This window comes from Molossus molossus, unplaced genomic scaffold, assembly GCF_014108415.1.
Source record: "Molossus molossus isolate mMolMol1 unplaced genomic scaffold, mMolMol1.p scaffold_m16_p_3, whole genome shotgun sequence".
Lineage (NCBI taxonomy): Eukaryota > Metazoa > Chordata > Mammalia > Chiroptera > Molossidae > Molossus > Molossus molossus.
The window spans coordinates 108,536,092-108,560,925 of NW_023425366.1; the positions used below are offsets into that span (position 1 = coordinate 108,536,092).

The following is a 24,834-nucleotide window of genomic DNA, read 5'->3' on the forward strand; positions in this document are numbered from 1 at the left end:
ACCACCAGTGACTTCTTCGTGTATGGGTCAGTGCTCAACGACTGAGCCACATTGGTTGGGCCTAATATTTATATTTTATATAATTTGCATTTTTCACTCAACACAATATCTTTGTATTTCATATATAGATATATATAATTTATTGAATTGGAATTTAGAAGCTTTTCAATGGTTCTCTATTTTAAACAATGCTGTAGTCAAGTCCATGTTCATTTTTGTGTATATGTAGGAGTATTTTTGTTAAACCATTTAAAAAATGTATTGATTTTTTATTTTTATTTTTTTATCCTCACCCGAGGATATTTTTCCATTTTTTGTTCATATAGAGTGGGAGGGAGAGAGAGAGAGTAACATCGACGTGAAAGGGACACATCGAGTGGCTGCCACCCTCATGACCAACCAGGGCCGAGGACAAACTGCAACCGTGGTACGTGCCCTTAGCGGGCACCGAACCCGGGTCTCTCTGGACTGAAGGCCGACACTCTAACCGCTGAGCCAAACCGGCCAGGACCATTTTTCCATTTTTTATTCGGATAGAGCGGAGGGAGAGAGAGGAAGAGAGAGAGAAACATCGATGTGAAAGGGACACATCGAGTGGCTGCCACCCACACGACCCAACCAGGGCCAGGGACAAACTACAACCAAAGTACATGCATGCCCTTAGCGGGAACCAAACCCGGGTCTCTCTCGACAGCAGGCTGATGCTCTAACTGCTGAGCCAAACCGGCCAGGGCTAAAAAATGTATTGATTTTTAAAGAGAGGAAGGGAGAGAAAGCGAGAAACATTGATTGGCTGCTTTCTACACATGCTACAACTGAGGATGGAACCTGCAACCTGAGTATGTGCCCTGACTGGGAATTGAATCCACTTTTTGTGTATGGGACGATATTCCAATGGATTGAGCCATATCAGCCAGGGCTATGTAGGAGTATTTTTAAAATATATGTATTTTTATTTGTGTTTTAGAGAGAGAGGGAAGGAGAGAGATAGAAACATCGATGTGAGAGAAAAACATCTATTGGCTACCTCCTGCACACCCCCTACTGGGGATGGAGCCCCAGCCTGGCATGTGCCCTGACCGGGAATTGAACTGGGACCTCAGTCCATGGGATGACACTCTGGGCCACACTGGATGGGTTGTAGGAGTATTTTTATGGGACAGATTGTCTAGCAAGGTAATTTTCTTCCCAAATGGCTGTGGTAATTTTTTGAATCCTGAAAATCATACATTTAGCACAAATCAAAGGTAGTGGATAGTAAATTACAAATAGATTTTGTTGGTTCGAAGGGTTTTTATTTTTTATTTATTTTATTATTTTTTTAATCCTCACCCGAGGATATTTTTCCATTTTTTGTTCAGATAGAGCGGGAGGGAGAGAGAGGAAGAGACAGAGAGAGAGAAACATCGATGTGAAAGGACACATCGAGTGGCTGCCACCCGCACGACCAACCAGGGCCGGGGACAAACTGCAACCGAAGTATGTGCCCTTAGCGGGAACCGAACCCGGGTCTCTCTGGACCGCAGGCCGACACTCTAACCGCTGAGCCAAACTGGCCAGGGCGGTTCGAAGGGTTTTTAAAAAAATTATAGTAAAAAATACATAACATAAAATTTACCATTTTAAGTGGTTTTAAGTTCAGTGAGTGGCATTAGGTACATTTACATCATTGTGGAACTTACAGGGTGTTGTTTGGATAGAAAATATAGCTCAGAAGTGGAATAGATGAATCTTTGACTCTGGATTTTTAAATTTTTTTTTATTTTTAATCCTCACTCGAGGATATTTTTACATTTATCTTCAGACAGAGTGGGAAAGGGAGAGAGAGAGAGAGAAAGAGAGAGAGAGAGAGAGAGAGAGAAACATCGACGTGAGAGAGACACATTGATTGGTTGCCATGCACACGACCCCAACTGGGGCTGGGAACGAACCGCAACTGAGGTACATGCCCTTGGCCAGAATCGAACCCGGGTTTCCTTAGTCCACAGGCCGATGTTCTAACTGCTGAGCCAAACCAACTAGGGCAACTCTGGATTTAAAAAAATTTTTTTTTTATTAATCTTAGAGGAAGGGAGGGTTAGAGGGAGAGAGAGAGAGAAGCACTGATGTGAGAGAGAAACACTGATCGATTGCCTCCCTCATGAGCCCCAACCGGGGATTCAGTCTGCAACCTAAGTATGTGCTCTGACTGGGAATTGAACCCGCCACCTTTCAGTGGACAGGATGACGCTCCTCCCAACTAACCCACACTGGCCATGACGACTCCAGATTTTTAAAGAGAAGGAAGTTAAGATGTTTTGGAGTCTAGTGACAGGAGGGACAAAATCACCTTTCCATACTCCATCTTTCGGTGCCTCTGTCAGTAATGGAATGTGTAGGTGGGCAGAATTACAAGACTACTCAGGCATGGGAGACAGAAGGAGGCTTGTGGTCCAAGTCAGAAGATGTTAGATCTTGGTTCAGAACACAAAGACATTGGGGGAAAGATTGCTTGTTTCAAATCATAGGAAACTTGGACATAATGGAAAATGATGTATATGTACCTAAGTGTGTGTGTTGGTGAGCAGTTAAAATTGTCTTTTTATATCCCACTGTATTTGAAAAAGAATTTGTGTTGGCTAATAAAGATACATGTGGTGTCATAAGATTTAAAAAATAAGTAAATGAAAAATTGGAAGAAAAGAGGAATGCAGATATGATTACTATGGTATGATTAGAACATAGGATTTATGCCAAAGAAAGTTTCACTCTTTGTCTCTGGCTTCCTACCAGCTAAGAACAGGGAGAAACACACAATCTGTGGCTATAGGATCCAAACAAACCAGGGCTCAAGAACAGGTTCATCTTTACTCAGACTAGAGACCTCAGAACATTTCCCCTTTTATTAGTACAAATAAATCATTAATATAGAAAACCGTGCCTTTAATCATATTTCTCAAGTGACTACTGTAATGAGTTTAAAGGGACAATATGATGTCCCTCAGTCTAGACTGTTGGTATAATGTCCAAGTACAGTTCAGGAAGGGTAGTTCTGTGAAGGATCAGATTAAAATGTTTTAATTGCATTGCCCTTTCATCTGCAGACTTAAAACAAGACTAAAATTAGAGTAGCTTCAGAAATATTTCCCACTCTTCCATCAGCTTGAGTAAGAACTTTGTGATTTTGCCATTCTTGTGTCCATTGTAGAATATTATTTACTTATTGTTTTTATTTAAATTTACTTAAATATTTCGACTCACCCTAGGTTTGAGATGTTTGTTTAATAAGTCTTATTACTGGAAACTTTTGTCTATTTTGATCTTGAATGTAAGAACATCCACTCAAAATTTTGGGTTTGGTATAAAGGAGCAGAGCCCAGATAGTTTAAGTCAGTTAATGGATTGTTTGGCAGTCTGGGAATAGAAATCCTTTGTCTTCTGACCTTTGGCATGATGGTTCCTTGCCTAGTTGCCTACATTTACTCACCTGAGTTACTTCTTCACTTCTGTTTACATACCTGCCACTAAAATCACTAAAATGTGTGTTCTGTTTACTCTTGTTTCAGAGCTCAAGCATTGACTTTCTAGCAAGCCAAGGATTTGATTTCAATAAAGTTTTTCACAATGGTAAGATTATGTGTGACTTATCTTTAGAATATCTAAATGTGGAATTAGTTGAGAATGATCTTTTTGTGCTTGCTGTCTGAGACAGAATCTCAGATTTCTAGTACCTCACATGCAGCCTTAGAGTGTTTTTTTTTATTCTCACCAGAGGACATTTTTCCATTTTTGTTCAGATAGAGTAGGAGGGAGGGAGAGGAAGAGAGAGACAGAGAGAAACATCGACGTGAAAGGGACACATTGAGTGGCTGCCTCCTGCCCAACCCCAACCAGAGCTGGGGACACATTGCAACTGAGGTACGTGCCCTTAGTGGAAACTGAATCTGGGTCTCTCTGGACCGTGGGTCGACGCTCTAACTGCTGAGCCAAACTGGCCAGGGTGCAGCCTTAGAGTTTTAATAGTTTAAAAATCTTTTATTGTGCCTTTTTCCCCTCAAACCTAGTCAACTATGAACTGAAGAGCAGAGTAGATGCAACTTCATTTGACTCTAATGAAGCCTCTCAAACTCCTGATTTTATGGAGTGGAGTTTACTCATAGTTTATTTTATGAATTAACTACTTATACATAGTTATAACATAGAATAACATGGTTATTCATAGTTTATTCTATATGTGACTTATCTAGCGCCTGTGGGGAACGCTTCCCTGTTTTCTTTCAGTGAGACAAATGGTATGATATAGTAATTTATTTTATTTAAAAAAAAATTTTTTTTTATTGATTTTAGAGAGAGGAAGGTATAAGGAGAGAGAGAGAAACATCGATGAGAGAAAACTTTTTATTTGTTTTTTTTATCCTCACCCGAGGACATTTTTCTATTTTTTGTTCAGAAAGAGTGGGAGGGAGAGAGAGGAAGAGAGAGAGAGAGAGAAACATCAACATGAAAGGCACACATCGAGTGGCTGCCCCCTGCACGACCCAACCAGGGCTGGAGACAAACTGCAACCGAGATACGTGCCCTTAGCAGGAACCGAACCCCGGTCTCTCTGGACCGCAAGCCGACGCTCTAACCGACGCTCTAACCGCTGAGCCAAACCGGTCAGGGCGAGAGAAAACTTTGATCAGCTGCCTCCTACATGGCCCCCCTACTGGAGATTTGGCCCATAACCTGGGCTCATGCCCCAACCTGGAATCAAACTGGTGACCTCTTGGTGCAACCACTGAGCCACACTGGTCAGGCTGATATATAGTACTTTAAAAAGTAGCTGTAGCCCTGGCCATTTTGGCTCAGCGGTTGGAAAGTCGGATTGCGGTCTAGAGAGACCTGGGTTCGGTTCTCGCTAAGGGCACGTACCTTGGTTGCAGTTTGTCCCCGGCCCCAGTTGGGGCTGTGTGGATGGCGAACACTCAATGTGTTTCTCTCATATCGATGTTTCTCTCTCTCTCTCTCTTCCTCCCTCTCTCCCTCTCGCTCTCTGAATGTGTCCTTGGGTGAGGATTAAAAAAAAAAAAATAGCTGTAGCCCTGGCTGGTTTGGCTCAGCGGTTAGAGCATCGGCCTGTGGACCAGCGAGACCTGGGTTTGGTTCCTGCTAAGAACACGTACCTTGGTTGCAGGTTGTCCCCAGCCCCAGTTGGGTTGCGTGGGTGGTGACCAGTCGATGTGTCTCTCTTGCATTGATGTTTCTCTCTCTCTCTCTCTCTCTTCCTCCCACTCTATCTGAACAAAAAATAGGAAAAGTGTCCTCGGGTGAGGATAAAAAAATAAATAAATAAATAAAAATAAAAAGTAGCTGTATTCCAGTAATCCTGTAATGAAAAACTCCATTTCTTATTGGTGCTTGTTTTATAATTGGAGAAGGTTTCTCTCTTTCTCCTGGGAGAAAAAAAGCCTGCACAGATTGTACTATACTTGCTGGTGTGGTAAGGCTGCTGAGTACCCTGAGGAAAGTGACCATGTCTCATTCCATTCCCTTGGTATATGGCATGATTCCTCTTCTTTATCAGGGGTTGACCATTATATATCTGATGAGTGCATGTTTGATATTAGAGCACACCAGAGTGGTTTTTCGTTTCCTGAACAGTGTTGAGAAAACCTTTGGTTTTTATCAGCAGTATTAAGCACTTACTGCTAATAAGGTCAATAACTACTTTTAATTATTCTCCTAAATTATAGTCTTTTCTATGGTGAATATAGAATTATTGAATAATGGAAGGAAGGAGATTTTTTTCAGTGAATGTACTAGAACATAGACTTCAAATAAATTCATTTCCCCTCAGCGTGGTCTTCCTGGGAGGCCTTTAGAACCCATGCCATATTGTTTTTTAATTGCTTCAGTGGTGATGCATCATGATTTCTATTGATGACTTTGATTTTTGGAAATGTTAAAAAGTTTTGGAGTCCAAACTGCTTAACATAGTGGGTGAACCAACTGGGTAACACAATTTGGGTATATAACTTAATTTTTTTTTTTTTTTGTTCACTGTTCCGGGTCGATGCGTGGAGTGGACGAAGCGAGCCCCTATTTCATTTCCCTGTTCCAAAAATACATTTAATATAATGTCCTTCGATCGAGGACGTATCAGATATTAAACTAATAAGAACAGATACTACACTTGATCTTAGCCAAAAGGCCAAGACGCGATAACATAATTTTTTTTTCTTTTAGCTCATACTTGATTCTGAAAGCCATTATAAAATACAAGTTCCAAATATATTTAGAGCACTATATTGGAATAAACACAAAAAATCTTTGTTTTGTTTTTTTGGTTTTTTTTTTGTTAATCTTCACCTGAGGATATTTTTTGATTGATATTTAGTTAGAGTGGGAGGGAGGGAGAGGGAATGAGAAACATTGATGTAAGAGACACATCGATTGGTTGCCTCCTGAACAACCCCGACTGGGGCTGAGAATCAAACTTGCAACCCAGACAACGTGCCCTTGACTGGGAATTGAACCTGGAACCCTTCAGTCCAAGGGCCGATGCTCTAACCACTGAGCAGCAGCACAAAAATCTTTTGAAGGAATTACTTTACCCAGATTCATATGGATGTAGTATAGTTTCCAGCCTGATGGTTTTCTTTTCTTTTTTTGCTCCCTAACCAAACAGACCTACCATTTAGCAGGTTTTTGAGGCCTTCTCTAACTTTATTTTATTTTATTTTTTGGTATGTGCCCCTAGTGGGAACCAAACCCAGGACTCTCTAGTCCACAGGCCGACGCTCCAACTGCTGAGCCAAACTGACCAGGGCTGGTTTTATTTTCATTAAAGGAGAGAGCCAAATTAGACTGTGCCTCTTCTCATTGTTTTATAGTCAGAATATATGGAATATTTTAGTCACTGATGAATCAGGATTTCCAGGCCATCTGTTATTACCAGGATTCTTATCTTCATGCTGTTTTTTATATTCTAAATCTGATCTAAACCTTCACTTCTCTTCTTTGTCAAATCTTTCCAGTCATGCTTCATAAATGAAGACCATTTTCTCCTGGTAGTCTTGTCTGAAGTGTCTTTGACTTCCTTTTTTGAAATGGAACCAGGTGACTTCTTGTTACTATTCTCCCTGCAGCCTCTCAAATATAGGTGGTTTTTCCCTGTTCTCTTTTTATATCCAGCCAGTCAGTGGTAGGTAACCTTGCTGCCCCATGCCACTTTCAAATTACTTGAATTTTTCCCTCAGGAACTAAGTTCTTCTCAGAACTGTCACACAGCTCTTTCACCCCTCTTTCTGCTAACTTCATGGACATGGCATTCACTGACAGCCTTGGCTTTGGCTCATGTCTTTCTCTCCATTCCTGCCTCTCTTCATTCTGGGTGACTTCTGCATCCATAAGGATGACCAATTGATGCTCTGCCTTATCTGTTTCTTGACCAGGTGGTCAGCAGCCCTTGATTCTACCTCCCCTTAACCATCTACTCCTGTGGTAGCATCATGGGTCTTATCACCCATTTCCAGCATTTCTTTTTGAGAGCACTACCTCCTGTTCTTCTCATTCACTTACTCCAGTACCTCATTTCAGCACTCTGTTGACCTGCATTGCTTTTTCACTATCAGTTTCCTTCCACTCTCCTATCTTGGCTTCCCTCTTTATTCACATGGTTCATCATATCCTTCTTTCTTTCCCTTGCTTCTCTCTCCCTCCATTGCACTTGTCTGGCAAAGTCCCAACACTGGTTGGATCTGACCTCCTACCTTCTCTGTTTCTGAGCATCTGAATGTTGCTGGAAAACATGACACACCTGAGTTATTCTATAAAAAAATAATTTTTTTTCTTTATTGATTTTTAGAGAGAGAGGAAGGGAGAGAGAGATGGAAACATTGATGAAGAGAGAACATGGATTGGCCGCCTCCTGTATGCCCCACACTGGGGATTTGGCCCACAACCTGGGCATATGCCCTAACTGGTAATTGAACTGGCGATGTCTTGGTGCATGGGTCGATGCTCAACCACTAAGTCACACTGGCTGGGCTATTTTGTCATTCTTTTTTTTTATCCTCACCTGAGAACATCCTTTGCATTTATCTTAAGATAGAGTGGGAGGGAGAGAGAGGGGTGAAGAGAGAGAGAGAAACATTGATGGAAGAGAGAGACATTGACTGGTTGCCACCCTCATGACCTCAACTGTGGACAAACTGCCACCGAGGTACGTGCCCTTAGCGGAAATCAAACCTGGGACTCTCCGGTCTGTAGGCCGATGCTCCAACCACTGAGTCAAACCGGCCAGGGCTAATTTGTCATTCTTAAATTCATGATCACAAGCTTCAAATAAACAGTCATGCTCAAAAATCCTACTCTTCTGACTTAGAAATTCCCTTTCCAGTTCTCTGTTTTTTACTATCTCTTTCTCCGGACTTCCCATCCCACGTGATGCCATGCTCTCAGTGAAAATAGAAAAAGGCAGAGAAGAGCTGCTGTATGTTCTTACCACCAGACCCACATCTGGACCCAGCCTTCTTTCTTCTGTTCTTTACAGTGAAGAGGGGTCCCTGCGCCTATTAACGGTTAGTCCCTGTCTCCTTGTGAAGCACTGGCTCCTCCAGTTTGCACTTCTCTCTCCTGAATTATTGTTTTTTCTCTACTGAATTGTTCCTTTTTATTTTTTCCCTAACCTTGAAATGAATTTGGTAGTTTCTTTCATAATGAATGAAGACAACAACCTCAGCAGTGTTAGTATCTGTTGACAGATGTCGTTTCCTAATTCCACCATTCTTTCTATGAAGTTTGTTAGTGTCCCATGGCTTTTAAGATCACCCATATTCTGATGATGCCTTAATGTCTCTCTCAACACCATTCTTCTGCAAGATAGACTTATATAGGTTTTAAGTTTATATATACCCTAAGATGATTTTATGTATCCAGGAGGTAGGATTTTTTTTTTTTTATTCATCTTTACCTGAGGATGTTTTTTTCATTTATTTTTTAGAGAGAGTGGAAGGGAGAAAGAGAGAGAGAAACATTGATGTGAAAGAGACACATTGATTGGTTGCCTCCCACACATGGGATCCAACCTGCAACCCAGGCGTGTACCCTTGACCAGGAATTGAACCTGTGACCCTTCAGTGCACAGGCCAACACTTTAACAACTGCTCAGTGGTTAGGACCCAGGAGTAGCTTTTCATTTTCATTTTTGAAACCTCAAACCTAGTCTTTGCCTAGTTTTCCCCACTTCATTAAGTGGCTCTATCATCTTTTTAACAGCTTAAACTTAATAACATAATTTTTTATTTTGCTCTTCTTTTTATCCCTCATCTTCAGTATATCAGCAGGTTGTATTTCTGCTATCTCTAAAATCATTTTCCCCATCTTTATAGTCTAAGCTAGGGCACAAACTATGGCCTACTGCCTGTTTTGTAAATAAAGTTTTATTGGGACACAATCATGCCCATTCATTTACACATTGTGTATTACTCTTTTCATGCCACAAGAACAGAGCTGAATAATTGCAATAGAGACCTATTACTATTTGTCCCTTTAAGAAAAAGTTTACTGACCTCTGTCTGATCTAAGCGAGACAATTACAGTAGACAGTTGCTTATAGCTCTGACTTCCCTACTTCAAATGATCTTTTAAAAATATGAAGCAGATAATGCAATTACCTTGCTTAAAATCTTCTAATGGGATTCCATTGCTCTTAAAATGTAATACATTTTTACTGTGGCCTGTAAGGGCCTGTGTAATCTTGCTCTATCCTCTCTCTAACCTGGCATCATGCCATTCTGTTGATTGTGTTCTGGCCACACCAGCTTCCTTGCTGTTTTTGGGAAAGTCCAAGCCATTTCTATCCTCAGTATATTTATACTTAGCCCCCTGCTGGAAATATTCTTCCCCTAGTTCTGTGCATGTCTGATTCATTCTTATCCTTTGGGTCTTCTCTTACAATAGCCTTCTCTGATCATCCTGGCTAATAGATGCTCACTGCAGAGTAGGATGCATCTACTCTGCTCACTGTTAGATTCCCCAGTGTCTCTTACAGTTCCTGGAACAGCGTAAGTGCCAAATAAAAATTTGTTGAACAAAGAATGAATGAATGGAGTGCATGAATATACAAACACATTTCAAAATCGTTTGCTTTTTCTGTTGATTTTTTGAGATATAGTTAAATATGGTGAGTCTTTCCTGAGTATTTTTGTTAAACAATTTTTATGTTAAATGGTTACTTCTACTAATACATTCTTTTAAAAACTATGTTTAGGAATTCCATATTTAAATCAGGAAGAAGAAAGACAGTTAAGAGAGCAGTATGATGAGAAACGTTTACAGTCCAAAGGTGCAGGAGCTCTATCATATGTGTCTCCTAACACATCCAAATGTCCTGTGACAATTCCTGAGGATCAGAAGAAGTTTATTGACCAAGTGGTGTAAGTTCCCAAACTGGAATTAAATGTGCATTGTATAATGTGTATTGGGGCAGGACTGACATCTGTGTCTTGAACTTATGCTGCACATGCACAGTACACAAAGAGGTATGATGTTGTGATTGACAGGCTTTAATTATGGGATATCTGAATTTGTGTAACAACAACACATTGTAAATAGGATTCTGTGTACTGTACTAGACTTGTCACATGTCACTGGGAAGACCTTCTGCAAAGGCCTGGTAGCCACTATCCAGTTCCTCTGAAGGCGGAACAATGAAATCAGCCCATTCAGATATGTGCAACATGTCCATGTGTTTTTCTTTCACAGTTAAGTTTCTGACAAGCCAATGTGCCATTGAAGGAGTGTCTAGACTTGCTTAGTTTACTTGTCAATATAACTGCTTAACTAGAGAAGTAAAATTTTAATTACTTTTTTTATTGTCACTCAAGGACATTTTTCCATTTTTTGTTCAGATAGAGTGGGAGGGAGAGAGAGGAAGAGAGAGAGAGAAACATCGACGTGAAAGGGACACTTCGAGTGGCTGCCACCCGCACTACCTACCAGGGCTGGGGACAAACTGCAACTGAGGTACGCGCCCTTAGCAGGAACTGAACCCAGGTCTCTCTGGACTGCAGGCTGACGTTCTAACCGCTGAGCCAAGCCCGCCATGGCGAGAAGTAAAATTTTAAAGCACTTTCATTGATATAGCCTTGAGGGGTTGTCTTTAATTCCTTAATAACAACAATAACAAAAAGAATATGCCAAAATAAATTATTTTTCTTTAAGCCATACTGAACTAAAAAATTACAACATGATTTGGTAAAATTACATTGTCATATGTTCTTATATTTAGATAGCTTTTGACTATGATTATTCTGTTGGCTGATGACTTTATTCCTTAAAGGTATTGACAGTCATGTTTTTAATTCCTCAGAGAGAAAATAGAAGATTTGTTACAAAGTGAAGAAAATATGAACTTGGACTTAGACCCATGTACAGGGTTAGTTGCCATGAATCTTTTCATATCTTTTTGGGGAAAGGTGGATGATCTGGCATGTGCTATATTTGGTCTTCTAAAAACACTTTTATAAATAGTGTTTTTATTTCAGTCATGCTCCCAAGATTTAAGCATTAACTTTAACATTAATACAGTGGGGATGATGGTATATTGAGACACTGAATGAGTGCTTTTTCTCATACTGTAGAACTTTTGTTTAAAGTTATGCTCAAGAGTGACATAATTGTTTTAGCCTTGAGGAGTACTTAATGCATAAAGGCTTCAAAAGAGAAGAATTTACTCTCAGGCTACTTCTATGCTTTTAATTTTTCTGTGGTAAAAAACATTAGTGTTTCAAGGACTGGGTAGCGTAAACATCCTACTTTTTATTTTTGTGACTAGCTTCACAAAAGTGTTTAAGTCAGTGGTTCTCAACCTGTGGGTCGCGACCCTTTCACAGGGATCGCCTAAGACCATTGGAAAACACATATTTCCGATGGCGATTCGTAACAGTAGCAAAATTACAGTTGTATTGGAAAACACATATTTCCGATGGCGATTCGTAACAGTAGCAAAATTACAGTTGTGAAGTAGCAACGAAAATAATTTTATGGTTGGGGTCACCACAACATGAGTAACTGTATTAAAGGGTCGCGGCATTAGGAAGGTTGAAAACCACTGGTTTAAGTGCATCTGTCTACCTTAAACTCTCTCTATATAAGGCACAGGAAGTAATACTTTGCTTAAACGGGAACTTCTACCTCTTATATAAAGGTAGTATGATAATATTAAAGAAGATTTTGATGAAGACAGTGGTGAGGAATCCTCACCCCTCGTACATCCTGCCCATTTTTGTTTGCGTATTGCCTGTAACTTTTATTGAAGTCTCTCTCTCTCTTTTTTTTTTAATCCTCACCTGAGGATATTTTTTTCCCCCATTTATCTTTAGATAGAGTGAGGGGAAGGGAGGGAGGGAGGGAGAGAGAGGGAGAGAAACATCAATGTGAGAGAGACACATGGATTGGCTGCTTACTGGGGCCAAGGACCAAACTACAACTGAGGTACGTGCTCTTGACCAGAATCGAACCTGCAACTCTCTGTTCTGTCGGCGGATGCTCTAACCGCTGAGCCAAACCAGCCAGGGCTTATTGAAGTCTCTTTTAAAAATTAAGTGTCTTAAATGTCTTTCCCTATCGGTGCTTGATCAGTTAGGATTGTCTTTTAATGAGCCAAGACTAATATCTTTGTTTTTTTTTTTATAGGTTCCAAAGAAAACTAATTTATCAGACTTTAAGCTGGAAGTAAGTGTTTATAGTATATGCAAGAACTCTGTGAGGGACCCAGGATTTAAAAACTAAATATAATCTCTTAGCTCTCATTTCATTTATAGAATTCTATAGTACTTGGTGACTTGACCATTCTGTTATTGTGTAGTGCCTTATTTTATTTCCCCAGGTTTTTTCTAAGTTGAATACCCACTTAATTTATTTTGTTTGTTATTGCTTTAAAATTTTTTTTAAAAAAATTGATTTTAGAGAGAGGGAAGGAGAGTGAAACATTGATTTATTTGTTCCATTTATTTGTGCATTCATTGGTTGCTTCTTGTATTTCCTGTATGTGTCCTGACCAGGGATCAAATCCTCAACCTTGGCGTACTGGGATGATGCTCCCCGGCCAGGGAAACAGGAAGGGGACCCAGTGGGTTGCCCCTGTTATTGCTTTTTTTCTCCTGTATTGATTTTACAGAAAGAGGAAGGGAGAGAGAGAAACATTGATGAGAGAAAACATTGATTGGCTGCCTCCTGCATGCCCCCCACTGGGAATCAGGCCCATAACCTGGGTATGTGTCCCTGACCAGGAATTGAACCGGTGACCCCTTGTTGCATAGGTCGACGATCAACCACTGAGCCACACCGGCCAGACTGTTACTGTGTTTCAATACATGCATTAAAGCCTTTTAAAATTTCTTTTAATTATCACTTTGCCTTTGTCTGGTAAGTTCTGGGTGTGTAGTGTTTTGTTCTTGAAAGTATACGATAAAGGTTTGGTGTTAAGACCTAGGAATTACTCAGCTGAATTCTTTTTCTAAAGTAGAGGTTAGAACATGGATGGATTTTAGGAAGTCTGTGAATTCCCTGAAATAGTATCTAAAGTTTTGTGTATTTGTCTAGGGATGTTTCCATTGGTTTCATTCTCATTTCAGGTGGATCTCTAACCTCCAAATTGGACATCAATGTTAGACAGTTTGATGTTTGTGTTTGGAATTCATTTTTTTTTTAATCCTCACCTGAGGGTATTTTTCTGTTTATCTTTATGTAGAGTGGGAGGGAGGGGGAAAGAGAGAGAGAAACATGGATGTGAGAGAGACACATCAACTGGTTGCCTTCCGCACGACCCCGACCAGGGCTGGTGACAAACCGCAACAGAGGTACATGCCCTTAATTGGAATCAAACCCGTGACTCTTTGGTCCACGGGCTGATGTTCTAACGGCTGAGCCAAACCGGCCAGGGCAATTTGGGGATTCTTATTCTTTTACTAGAATCTGCCAGTAACATGTATACTGGAAATTTACTTTGATTGTAATGGGAAAGGGTCACTGTCATTTGATCAGACTTATTTTTTTTCTATTATCTTTACAACCTTACTTCATATAGGTTCCAGATCCCTTTTCTTGGCTGGTACAAACTGCCATGCCAAACTACAGTTATTCATCTCAAACCTCCTGTGTGTGTGCCCATACAATCTAATAAGACCTTCAAAATCAGTTAGGAAGTAAACAATATTATATTTGGAAAAATGATTTGACTATGTGGTAATGAGGTGACTGTAATATGTGATGTAAGACATTTCAGAAAATGCCTGAGTCCTAAAAAAGTTAATTTAAAATCAGATGCATTTCTGTGTGTTTAAGAGCAAAGATAGAGGAACATTTAATAGCTGAAATAAGTCTTTATTATAGTAACAATTATTTCATATTTAATAACGTTTATTTCATTTAATTAAATTATAGCTATATAGTTGCCTTTGAACATACTTACAGTTTTAGCTGTCATTGTCTCATCTACTGATGTCATGTTTTCTTCCTTGTCTTTAGGTATCCCAAAGGCATTCATGTTGAAACTTTAGAAACTGAAAAGGTAACCTCAAGAGTTATCTAGGGCTAACAATTAAACACATACAATGATACATTGATATATCAAAAGTCAGAATTGACTTCTTGGCCCTGCTCTTTATGAGCTGGGTGACCTTCGGCAAGTCATTTAACCTCTCTAAGTTGATCTATACCTATCTCATAGCTTTTTTATGGTGATCCAGTGGGTAAATGGAAGCAAATAGGCTTTGTAAATTTGAATACATGCAAATGTTGGTACATGTTCTAATTATAAAGTTGTGATGATATGCATGAAGAAATGGCTTCCTGTTATGTGGGCAAGCAAAATGAAGTTTTAGAATTTAGGGCATAAGCATATGCATAGATATTGTCATGTATTCCCATGGCTCACTGATAGAACCATGATGAGTAATGGGCTGATGGTGGATTCCCTTTGCAAAATTTTAGGATTTTAGAATTTAGTTGTTGCTCTGAAGTCAGATGTCAAATTATATAAGAGATTAAGTGAATTAGAAAACAATCTTGCTAGAAGGTAAATCTCAAACTTTGACATAGAATATGATATGTTTAATGATAAAAAATGCAATATGTGAGGAAAAATGTACTAGTTGTCTGACATATTACCAAAAAAATCCAGGATTTTTTCTTTTCTTTTCTTTTTTTTTGTTAAATTATTTTATTAAGCAGTCTTGACGGAAGGAGATGAAACTAGTTAGGATCAGAGTTGTATTGAAGTTAAATGGATTCTGTGACAATTTCCTCCTTTCTCTTGAGATGCTTTAAGTGCACAGTTCACCTAAATTTATTACAAAAAAATAAAAGCAAGAACTCCTGGTAGTATGCAGGGGATTGCAGAGAATCCAGGACGAAACCTCCAGGGAACTAATGACTGGTTTCTAAACAAGGACATTTTGTGTGAAACATTTTCATCAAAGAATATAAATGTAAAAATCGAAGCTGACCATTTTATTCATTACTGCGGAAATTCAGCACCTTGCCTGACCTAAGCTCCATGATGAAGTTTGTGCTCTAATGTATAGCAATATTTATGATATCCAGAAAGCAGTTCCACCCAATTAATGGCCACAGTGGCTTCTTCATCTTCACAGGCAGTAGCAGGACGTTCAAACAGGGAAAGCAAGGCCGTCGTGAAAACAATTGCCTGAACCTTTCCAGTTATGTCCCCAAAAGACAGAATTGATTCATTGGCATCATGAGGGTCATACTAATAATCCATGCAAATTGGTGTTCCTTTCAGGCCTTGGAGTTTATATTGGCAAGGAAATTGTTCTTTGGACAGCAGATCATAAAAACAAATCTCTTTACTTGTAAAAGCCACCGCTATCTTGTTTACATTTTCCAGAGAAACCAGACTTGTCACCCACAGGTGTTTCAGCTTGGTGGCATCTGAAGTGATAGGAAGTGTTTCTTGCAGCTTTAGATTCTCTCCCCAGATGCCTAACAAACTGTCCTTACTGATGGTCACATAACGACTGGAACTTTTCAAGAAAATGACTTTTTGAATGGTGTCCTTGTGTTTCACTGGGAGGAATTCAAGGTCTTTCCACTGGGGATCAACAGTTGCCTTTGCTCGTTCATCATTCTCATAAAGTGTTAACAGCATAAATGCAGAAAGTTTGTCCCAATTAATGAAGCCGTCCTGGGCCACATCCACCTTGTCAAAGAGCTTCCCATATTCTTCCTGTGTGCCCTAACCAACAGTCTCTGCCATCCTCTGCGTGAACTCTTCTCTGGTCATACAAATGGTTTGACTTGGCTCTTGGGCTCCAGCAGAGGGAGGGTGGACTGGACTGGAACTGTGTGGGGACACTTGGGATTTGGAGGGCGCTCAGAGCTTTGGCTGAGATGTGGCCACGCAGGACGGTGGCCATCTTACTCCTTCCCAGGGCTCTTGGAGATCCCGGATTTTTTCTTATATTAATGAAATATGATACAGAAATTTTATTTTAAAACTAATTGTTTAGAAACTAATGTTTAGATGCAATGTAATTTCTTAGTGTTCATTGTGGAAAGTGTCTTATTCTCACAGTGTGTTGATTACTTTTAACTGACATCTGTGGGTTGGATTAATAAACCATGGGAAAATATCACGGAAATACAGAGGCAGAATTGGTTTGTAATGCATCAACTCAACTTTGCTCGCATTTAAAAATCCTTTTAGTGTGTTTAACCCAGGAAAGACTGTTAAATGATAAAAACAATAACTTCTAATGGTAGCATAATTCTGAATTTTTTGGGTCAAATTGCTTCCAGAAAATTGTATGTTGGCTTTATGTCTTTTAGAAAGAGCGCTACATAGTTGTCAGCAAAGTAGATGAAGAAGAACGCAAAAGAAGAGAGCAGCAGAAACATGCTAAAGAACAGGTACTTATTTCATTTCTTTCCAGTGAGAAATGGCAACCTATCCTCTATATATGTAGGTCATATGTTGGATTCAATTTCATGATTAGTTTTCTACTATAGAAAATTTGCTTTAGTAGGAAAGCCTAGCATAGGATAAGAGGAACTTAAGCTTAAATATTTGGACATAGCCAACAAAGTGAGTCTGACATGGTTTACCAATCTTTCCTTATATGAAGGAGTCTTGAAAAAAGTTTTATTGATTATCATTAGGATTATGTGCCACTGATCTTCACTGTTTGTTAAATAATATTGCTATTTGTAGTTTTAGGCAACTTATTAGTTTTCCTAAGACAAAGTTGAGAACATATGATTTGACAGATCAGAGTGACATGGTCATATTTTCATGGTTGGAACATCATCTTGGTTGCTGTCTGGAGAATGGATTCGAGTAAGACTAGAGGCAGGGAGACCAGTTTGTAAAATAACATAGCTAAGAGATACCAGTGACCTGGAATAGGCTAGTTAGTAGCAGTTTAGGTGAAACCTAGAGATACCTAGAAGGTAGGATCAGTGGAATTTGTGATTGGATGTGGGTGGTAAAAGAGGAAGAGAGAAGAAGGAAGATCCTTAAGCCTGAAATTTGAGCAACTGGGTGGACTGATGTCAGTTTATTGATGGAGTGGGCCGGAGCGATATTGGAGAGGGGACACAGGTGGAGTACAGTTGGCGTATGAGTAGATGTAAAGCTCACAGATATATAAGGCAGGGCCAGAGCTGACTGATTAAACCAGTAAAGACACTATAAGCCATTGTTAGATTTTGGTGGTTTATTACTTACATAGAGAAGGAAGATCAGCCAAAGGTGCCAGCTGCATATGGTCCTTGTTCCCACACACCAAAAAGACAACACTGAAAAGGGACCAGATGACTGCGATATGAGTTGTGGATACCTCATTATTGAGGAGCCAATTCTAGACTGCACCTATATGCTTTTATATTCTACAGCTCTGATGGGCAAGGGGGTGGGGTGGGGGAGGCAGAAAGCCCCATTCCTTATCAGAACCTAGGAGGCAGTGAGAAACTATCTCAGCCTCCCAGAAGAGAGAGGGAGGTGGGTGGGAGAGGGCATGTTAGCAGCTCCTTACAAGCTTGCCTCCCATCTTCTCCTCCAGGGGTGTTTCACCAAGATGCAGGTTAATTATAGCTCAAGCCTTTGCTTGTGTGGCCTATTTCAATATGTGCAGGGTCAACATGGCTGAGATTTCCCCTTACATTGTAAAAGAGGCTATGTTCTGTTTCTGATCCGTAAGGTTTTAGGTGTCTGGGACATTCAAGGGTAGGTGTTCTGTAGGCAGAGTTGTCATCTAAGAATCTAAGAGAGAGGAGAGGGCTATACTTGATTGTTGTTGGCATAGAGCCTAGGATTGGGTTAGAGCAACTACAGCGAGTGTGAGGAATAAGAAGAGGACTTAGAGTAGGATTCTGAAGACCACTAGCATTTAAATGATAGGCAGAAGTAGAAAAATGTGTTAGGAGATTATTGTGACACAGCAGCCAAGGGAAGAGAGTATTTGGAGAAGGGATGTCAACAGTGTCTGATACTCCAGAGAAGGGGTTAGGACTAAGATGTGGCCATTGGATTTAGTCTTGAAAGTTTTCTTTTATTTTTTATCCTCACCCGAGGACATTTTTCCATTTTTGTTCAGATAGAGTGGGAGGGAGAGAGGGGAAGAGAGAGAGAGAGACATCGATGTGAAAGGGACACATTGGCTGCCTCCCACACAACTCCAACTGGGACCGGGGACAAACTGCAACTGAGGCATATGCCCTTAGTGGGAACCGAACCCGGGTCTCTCTGGTCTGCGAGCCTAAGCTCTAAACGCTGAGCCAAACCGGCCAGGGCTTAAGCTATTCTTTAACAGTGTTTTAGTTTAATTGTGGTAAAAGACATGTAACACAAAATTTACCATCTTAACTGTTTTTAAGTGTACAGTTCCATAGTGTTAAGTACATTCAGATTGTTGTGCAAACATCAGCACCATCCATCTCCAGAAGTCTTTTCATCTTGCAAAACTGAAACTCTGTACCCATTAAACAACTTACCTTTTCCCCCTTCTGCCAGCCGCAGGTTATTACTCTTCTACTTTCTTTCTCTGAATTTGACTACTTTAGGTACCTCATATAAGTGAAATCATACACTATTATTGTCTTATTTCACTTAGCATAAAATCCTCAGGGTTCATCCATATTATAATGTGTGTCAGAATTTTTTTCTTTCAAGGTAATATTTCATTGTATAGCTATACTACATTTTCTTCATTCATCTGTTCAAGGACACCTGAGTTGCTTCAGCCTTTTTGTTCTTGTTAATAATGCTACCATGAACATAGGTGTACAAGTATCTCTCTGCATTCTTACTTTCTATTCTTTTGGGTATATACTCAGAAGTGGAATTGCTGGATCAAATAGAAATTCTGTGTTTAGTTTTTTGAGGAACTGCCATACTGTTTTCCATAGCAACTGTACCACATTGCATTCCCACCAACATGTTACAAGTGTTTCAATTTCTCCACATTCTTACTAATACTAGTTAGTTTAAAAAGATGAGTAATTTCAGTGAGGTTGACACCAGAGAGCTGAAGGCTGCAAGCAGTGGGAGTTAAACTGGATCTAATTTGTGGAGAGAAGTCTTTTAAGTAATTTAGATGTGAAGAGACAAGGAGAAGGGAGAAGAGTAAGTAGTTGCATGGAGCTTAGAGTTAAGGAAGGGGTGGGTTTTAAGATAGAGAAACTGAGCATATTAACCCACCGTTAGGAAGGAAATAGGAAAGAAGAAACTGAGTAGGGATGATTTTCAGAGTGCTGTACTGTAAAAATTTTATAAAAATGCTTTTGAGACTTCCGGTCAAGATGGCAGCGTAGGTAAACGCTGTATCGCGTCCTCCCACTGTTGTAACCCAGGAGATCGACCACACTCAGACTCAATTTTTCAGTTTTTGGGGATGTTTTATTACCTGCGCAGGGACTGCAGCCAACCTACACAGAGGAGAACTGCAGCCCCGAGCTCAAGGGGAGGGTTGCTTATATAGGGCAGGGGTCATTCAAGAGTTTAACAGAGCAAGCAAGCTGCGTGTACAGAAGCGGAGGCAGTTAGCGATAAGCAGGAGGGAACGGAGGGGGGAGGGAGCTGAGGCGAAAGGGAACTGGGTGAACTGGGTCAGCATACATCTATCCTGCTATTCATTCCATTATCCAAGTTTTAAAAATTAACAAATTCGAGATGGATATCAGCGGTCAGTCAGGTGCAATACACACATGTTTAACAGTTACAGTTTTATGGGGTAAAGGGAGCTTCAGTTTCTCCCTATCAGTTTCTTTACAGAGCATGCAGGACACTCTGGCCTTGGGACCGTTTCTGTCCTCCCTTTTCATGAAGTATGTTGCTTTTCAAATTCCCAGTGAAGGTCAAACTCTGGTTAATTTTTATGGGGCAAAAGCCGTCTATAACATTCCCCATTGTTCATCTTGCTGTCTCTGAGGTTGTTAATTAGGGCAGCTCAAAGACAAGTTGGATTCTAAGGACAGTGAGCTACAACACCACAACCAACATCAAAGTTACAACTAAACTACAGAAACAACCATCATTCAAAACCGCCTGAAGTCAAGCTGAATGGAAGTCCTATAACTACGAAATTAAAGCAGCAGCCACATCCAGACTGGTAGGAGGGGCGGAGGCATGAAGGGCTGGTCCCATACCCACGTGTGGCGGATAAAAATCAGGATGATACCTCGGCTGAGAAGGTCCTTTCTGAGGACTGAGGGGTCCCCGTCCCACACCAGGTGCCCCGCTCAGGGTTCCAGTGCCAGGAAGAGAAGTCCCCATAACTTCTGGCTGGAAAAACGCCAGGAACTGAAGCTCAGGGAAGCTGAAGCGGCTGGAGCCCCAGGCAGCTCCTTAAAGGGCCCGCACACGGACTTATCGGACTCACTCCCCCTTGGAGGGGAGGCAGCTCGAGGGGCACCAGAGACATACAGGAAAGAACTGAGCTGTTTGGCACTGGAGCAAGGGCTGGAGAGGGGGCTTTCTCCGGGACAGACATGCTCTCAGAGGCCTTTGTTCCTTTGGTGAGCCCTTCCCTGGGGCGGCAGACAGCCGCCATATCTGGGACTCCAGCAACTTGGCTTACACTGGTAGCCCCACCCTGGTGACTCCCTGAGGCCCTGCTCTGCCCCAACCAACTTTCAGGCCCACCCAAGCTGTTGCCAATTGCTTAACCATAGGATTGGCCTGTCTTGGATCCTGCTTCAGGTTTTCCTAAATTCTTTCAAACAAGCAGCATCTGGTCTCAGCTAGCCCCATACCGCTCGTTAAGTAATACACAGAAACAAACACAGGGAGGCAGCCAAAATGAGGAGACAAAGAAACAGGTCCCAAATGAAAGAACAGGACAAAACCCCAAGAAAAGAACTAAGCGAAATGGAGATAAGTAACCTAACAGATGCTGAGTTCAAAATACTGCTTATAAGGATGCTCAATGAACTTAGTGAGAACCTCAGTGAACTTAGTGAGGGCCTCAAGAGCATAAAAAAGGACCAGTCAGAAATGATGGATGCAGAGTCAGAAATGAAGGAGGCATTAACTGAAATGAATAATTTACACAGATTCAATAGTAGAGTATGTAAATCCAAGAAGCAAACCATCGATTTGGAATATAAGGAAGCAAAAAACGCCCAATCAGAACAGCAAAAAGAAAAAAGAATCCAAGAAAATGAGGATAGTGTAAGCAGCCTCTGGGACAACTTCAAGCGTGCCAACATTCGCATCTTGGGGGTGCCAGAAGGAGAAGAGCGAAAACAAGAAATCGAAAACCTGTTTGAAACAATAATGGCAGAAAACTTTCCTAACTTGGTGCAGGAAACAGACATACAAGTCCAGGAAGCACAGAGAGTCCCAAACAAGATGAACCCCAAGAGGCCCACACCAAGACACATCATCATCAAAATGCAAAAGGTTCAAGACAAAGAGAGAATCTTAAAAGCAGCAAGAGAAAGGCAGCTAGTTACCTACAAGGGAGTTCCCATAAGGCTATCAGCTGATTTCTCAAAAGAAACTTTGCTGGCCTGAAGGGAGTGGCAAGAAATATTCAGAGTGATGAAAAGCAAGAACCTACAACCAAGATTACTCTAGCCTGCCCTGGCCGGTTTGGCTCAGCGGTTAGAGCGTCGGCCTGCGGTCCTGAGAGACCCGGGTTCGGTTCCCGCTAAGGGCACGTACCTTGGTTGCAGTTTGTCCCCGGCCCTGGTTGGGTCGTGTGGGTGGCAACCACTCGACGTGTCCCTTTCACGTCGATGTTTCTCTCTCTCTCTCTCTCCCTCCCACACTCTATCTGAACAAAACATAGAAAAAATGTCCTCGAGTGAGGATAAAAAAAAAAAGATTACTCTATCCTGCAAAGCTGTCATTTAGAATCGATGGCCATATGAAGGCTTTCCCAGACAAAAAGTTAAAGGAGTTCATCACCACCAAACCGTTATTATATGAAATGATGAAGGGTCTTTTAGAAAAATAAGATAAAATATATGAACAAACAAAATGGCAATGAATACATATCTATCAACAATGGAATCTACAAACAAAATGAACAGGCAGAACAGAAACATTCTCATAGATACAGAGAACATTTTGTTGGTTGCCAGATGGGAGGGGGTTGGGGGAATGGGTGAAAAAGGTGAAGGGATTAAGAAGTACAAATTCATTGCTAGACTGACAAACCTCAAAGGGAAAGGGGGTGGGGGGTGGGAAGAAATAAACCAAAGAACTTATATGTATAAGCAATGGACACAGACAATAGTGTGGGAAAAGGCGGGAGGGGGGCGAGAGTGGGGAGGAAGGGGTCAATGGGGGAAAATGAGGAACATCTGTAATACATTCTACATTCAAGAATAAAAATTAAAAACAAAAAACGCTTTTGACAAGGAATAAAATTAAGAATTATGGGAATGCTGTTTTGATCAGTCAACTGCTAGATGGATGTCCTAAGAATTTAATGGAGTATTGAATTTGGCCACCAGGTGACAGCTTTTTAAAGTTTGTGTTTTTAAGATGGCTTGATAGACTTGGAAATTTCAAGTGATGTGAAGTGATGGTAAACTCTAGGCACCGTTATTTTAGTAACTAATGAATAATTTGTCACATGCTCATTCTACTTTCTAAAGCAGCAAAAAAGGAATAATGTAAATCATTTCAGATGCAGTTGGATGATAGATGCAAAGCACAAGAAACTAAAGTTAACTCACCAGTCCTGACCGTTTTGGCTGAGCGGTTAGAGAGTTGGCCTGTGGACCAGAATCATGGGTTTGATTCCAGTCAAGGGTACATTCCTCAGTTGAGGTTTGTCTCCGGCCCTGGTCGGGATAATGCGGAAGGCAACCAATTGATGTGTCTCTCTCACATTGATGTTTTTCTCTCTCTCCCTTCCTTCTACTCTATCTGAAGATAAATGGAAAAATATCAATATCCTTGGGTGAGGATTTAAAAAAACAAAAATTAAAGCTAACTCACCATAAAATTTCAGTGCATTTGGCGGGGGGGCTAGGTTTTAACCCATTGAAATATAGGAATATATGTAAGTGAATAGTTTTCTTTGGTTTGTTTTTTTAAATTAGGAAGAACTGAATGATGCTGTGGGATTTTCTAGAGTCATTCATGCCATTGCTAATTCGGTAAGTGATCCAGACTTTTTGTTTTTAACTAGATTCCAGAACATAACATTCAAGGTGAAATGACTAGTCATTGCAAATTAATCATTTGGTTATATTTAGAGTGTTTACCTGGTATGGAGGAAGAAACTAGAACTTCATAAAGGTAGATTGTTATTACGATATGCTTCATGTGACATAATTGCTGTCACCATTTTTTAACCCAAAGCATTTTTTCAGAAAACCTTTTTTGTAAAATGCATAGGAGAATTATATTATGAGGTCCTTATACAGCTACAGGAAACTAATATTTATTCTTTTCAAAACCAAAAAGAAGTAAGATAAGAAAATAAGGAATATGAGGAGAAACAATCAGGTGTTTGAAGGTGTTTTTCCCTTAATTAGAAGAATGTAGAGGCCAAAAATAATTGTGTTGAGTTATTCTATATAACTGTAATGAAATCTTATATCTGATAGCCTTAATAATATTTGGTGTTTTAAAATGTTTACTGCAGGTGTGGCTCAGTGGTTGAGCGTTGACTCATGCACCAAGAGGTCACTGGTTTGATTTCCGGTCAGGGCACATGCCCAGATTGTGAGCCCAATCCCCAGTAGAGGGCATGCAAGAGGCGACCAATCGATGTTCTCTCTCATCGATGTTTCTCTCTCTCCCTCTCTCCCTTTTTCTCTCTCTCTAAAAAAAAAAAATTAACAAAATATAAAAAAATAAAAATGTGTTTACCATTTGTGTAAATGTGCTGAGAGTTCTGTGATATATATGGTAGACATTTTTTCTTGTTTTCTAAGTCTTTGTAAAAGAGGCATCCACATCTTGGATAGATAAATTGGGTCATGGTTCTGGTGGTTTCGTGAATTACACATCCAAGTTAGACTGCTTGTTTGGATGCTAAATTGCATTTCTTTCCTTGAGTAGTTGGCCTTGGGAGAGGAATCATTTCCCTAGAAAAGGACTCATCTTGTCCCTTAGATGTTGAACTTTGCATCAGGAAAGCTTTAAGTCTGTAGAGACTCTCTCAGAATTCTGTGGCTGTCTCACCACCAGGTGTAGACTTGTCAGAACAGGGAGGCACACTACTAAGAATGACAGGAAAATAATTTTGTGTGACCTAAATATTTAAGAGTATTTACTGGGGGTAGACGTTACAGAAGAGGGCTGGCTCACCCAGAGCTCCTTCTCTAAATATAAATAAGCAAGATAATCAGAATGGAATAGTAAGTTGTATGAGCCTGGAGAGAAAG

General features: G+C 40.4%; 1 protein-coding gene and 1 pseudogene across 8 annotated transcripts in view; one reads left to right on the forward strand and one right to left on the reverse strand.

Annotated features, from left to right (window-relative positions):
- PARN (poly(A)-specific ribonuclease) overlaps positions 1-24,834 on the forward strand; it is a 203,471-nt gene that overhangs the window by 9,822 nt on the left and 168,815 nt on the right. For 7 of the 8 annotated variants that reach the window (XM_036278939.1, XM_036278934.1, XM_036278936.1 and 4 more), the window contains exons 6-12: positions 3,546-3,606; positions 10,235-10,400; positions 11,336-11,401; positions 12,661-12,699; positions 14,494-14,536; positions 16,816-16,896; positions 23,542-23,598. In XM_036278939.1, coding sequence (XP_036134832.1) covers positions 3,546-3,606; positions 10,235-10,400; positions 11,336-11,401; positions 12,661-12,699; positions 14,494-14,536; positions 16,816-16,896; positions 23,542-23,598 — 513 coding nt within the window. The remainder of the gene's footprint in view (positions 1-3,545; positions 3,607-10,234; positions 10,401-11,335; positions 11,402-12,660; positions 12,700-14,493; positions 14,537-16,815; positions 16,897-23,541; positions 23,599-24,834) is intronic. The other variant, XM_036278938.1, reaches the window with a different exon arrangement.
- On the reverse strand, positions 6,012-6,184 carry LOC118643069 (annotated as a pseudogene).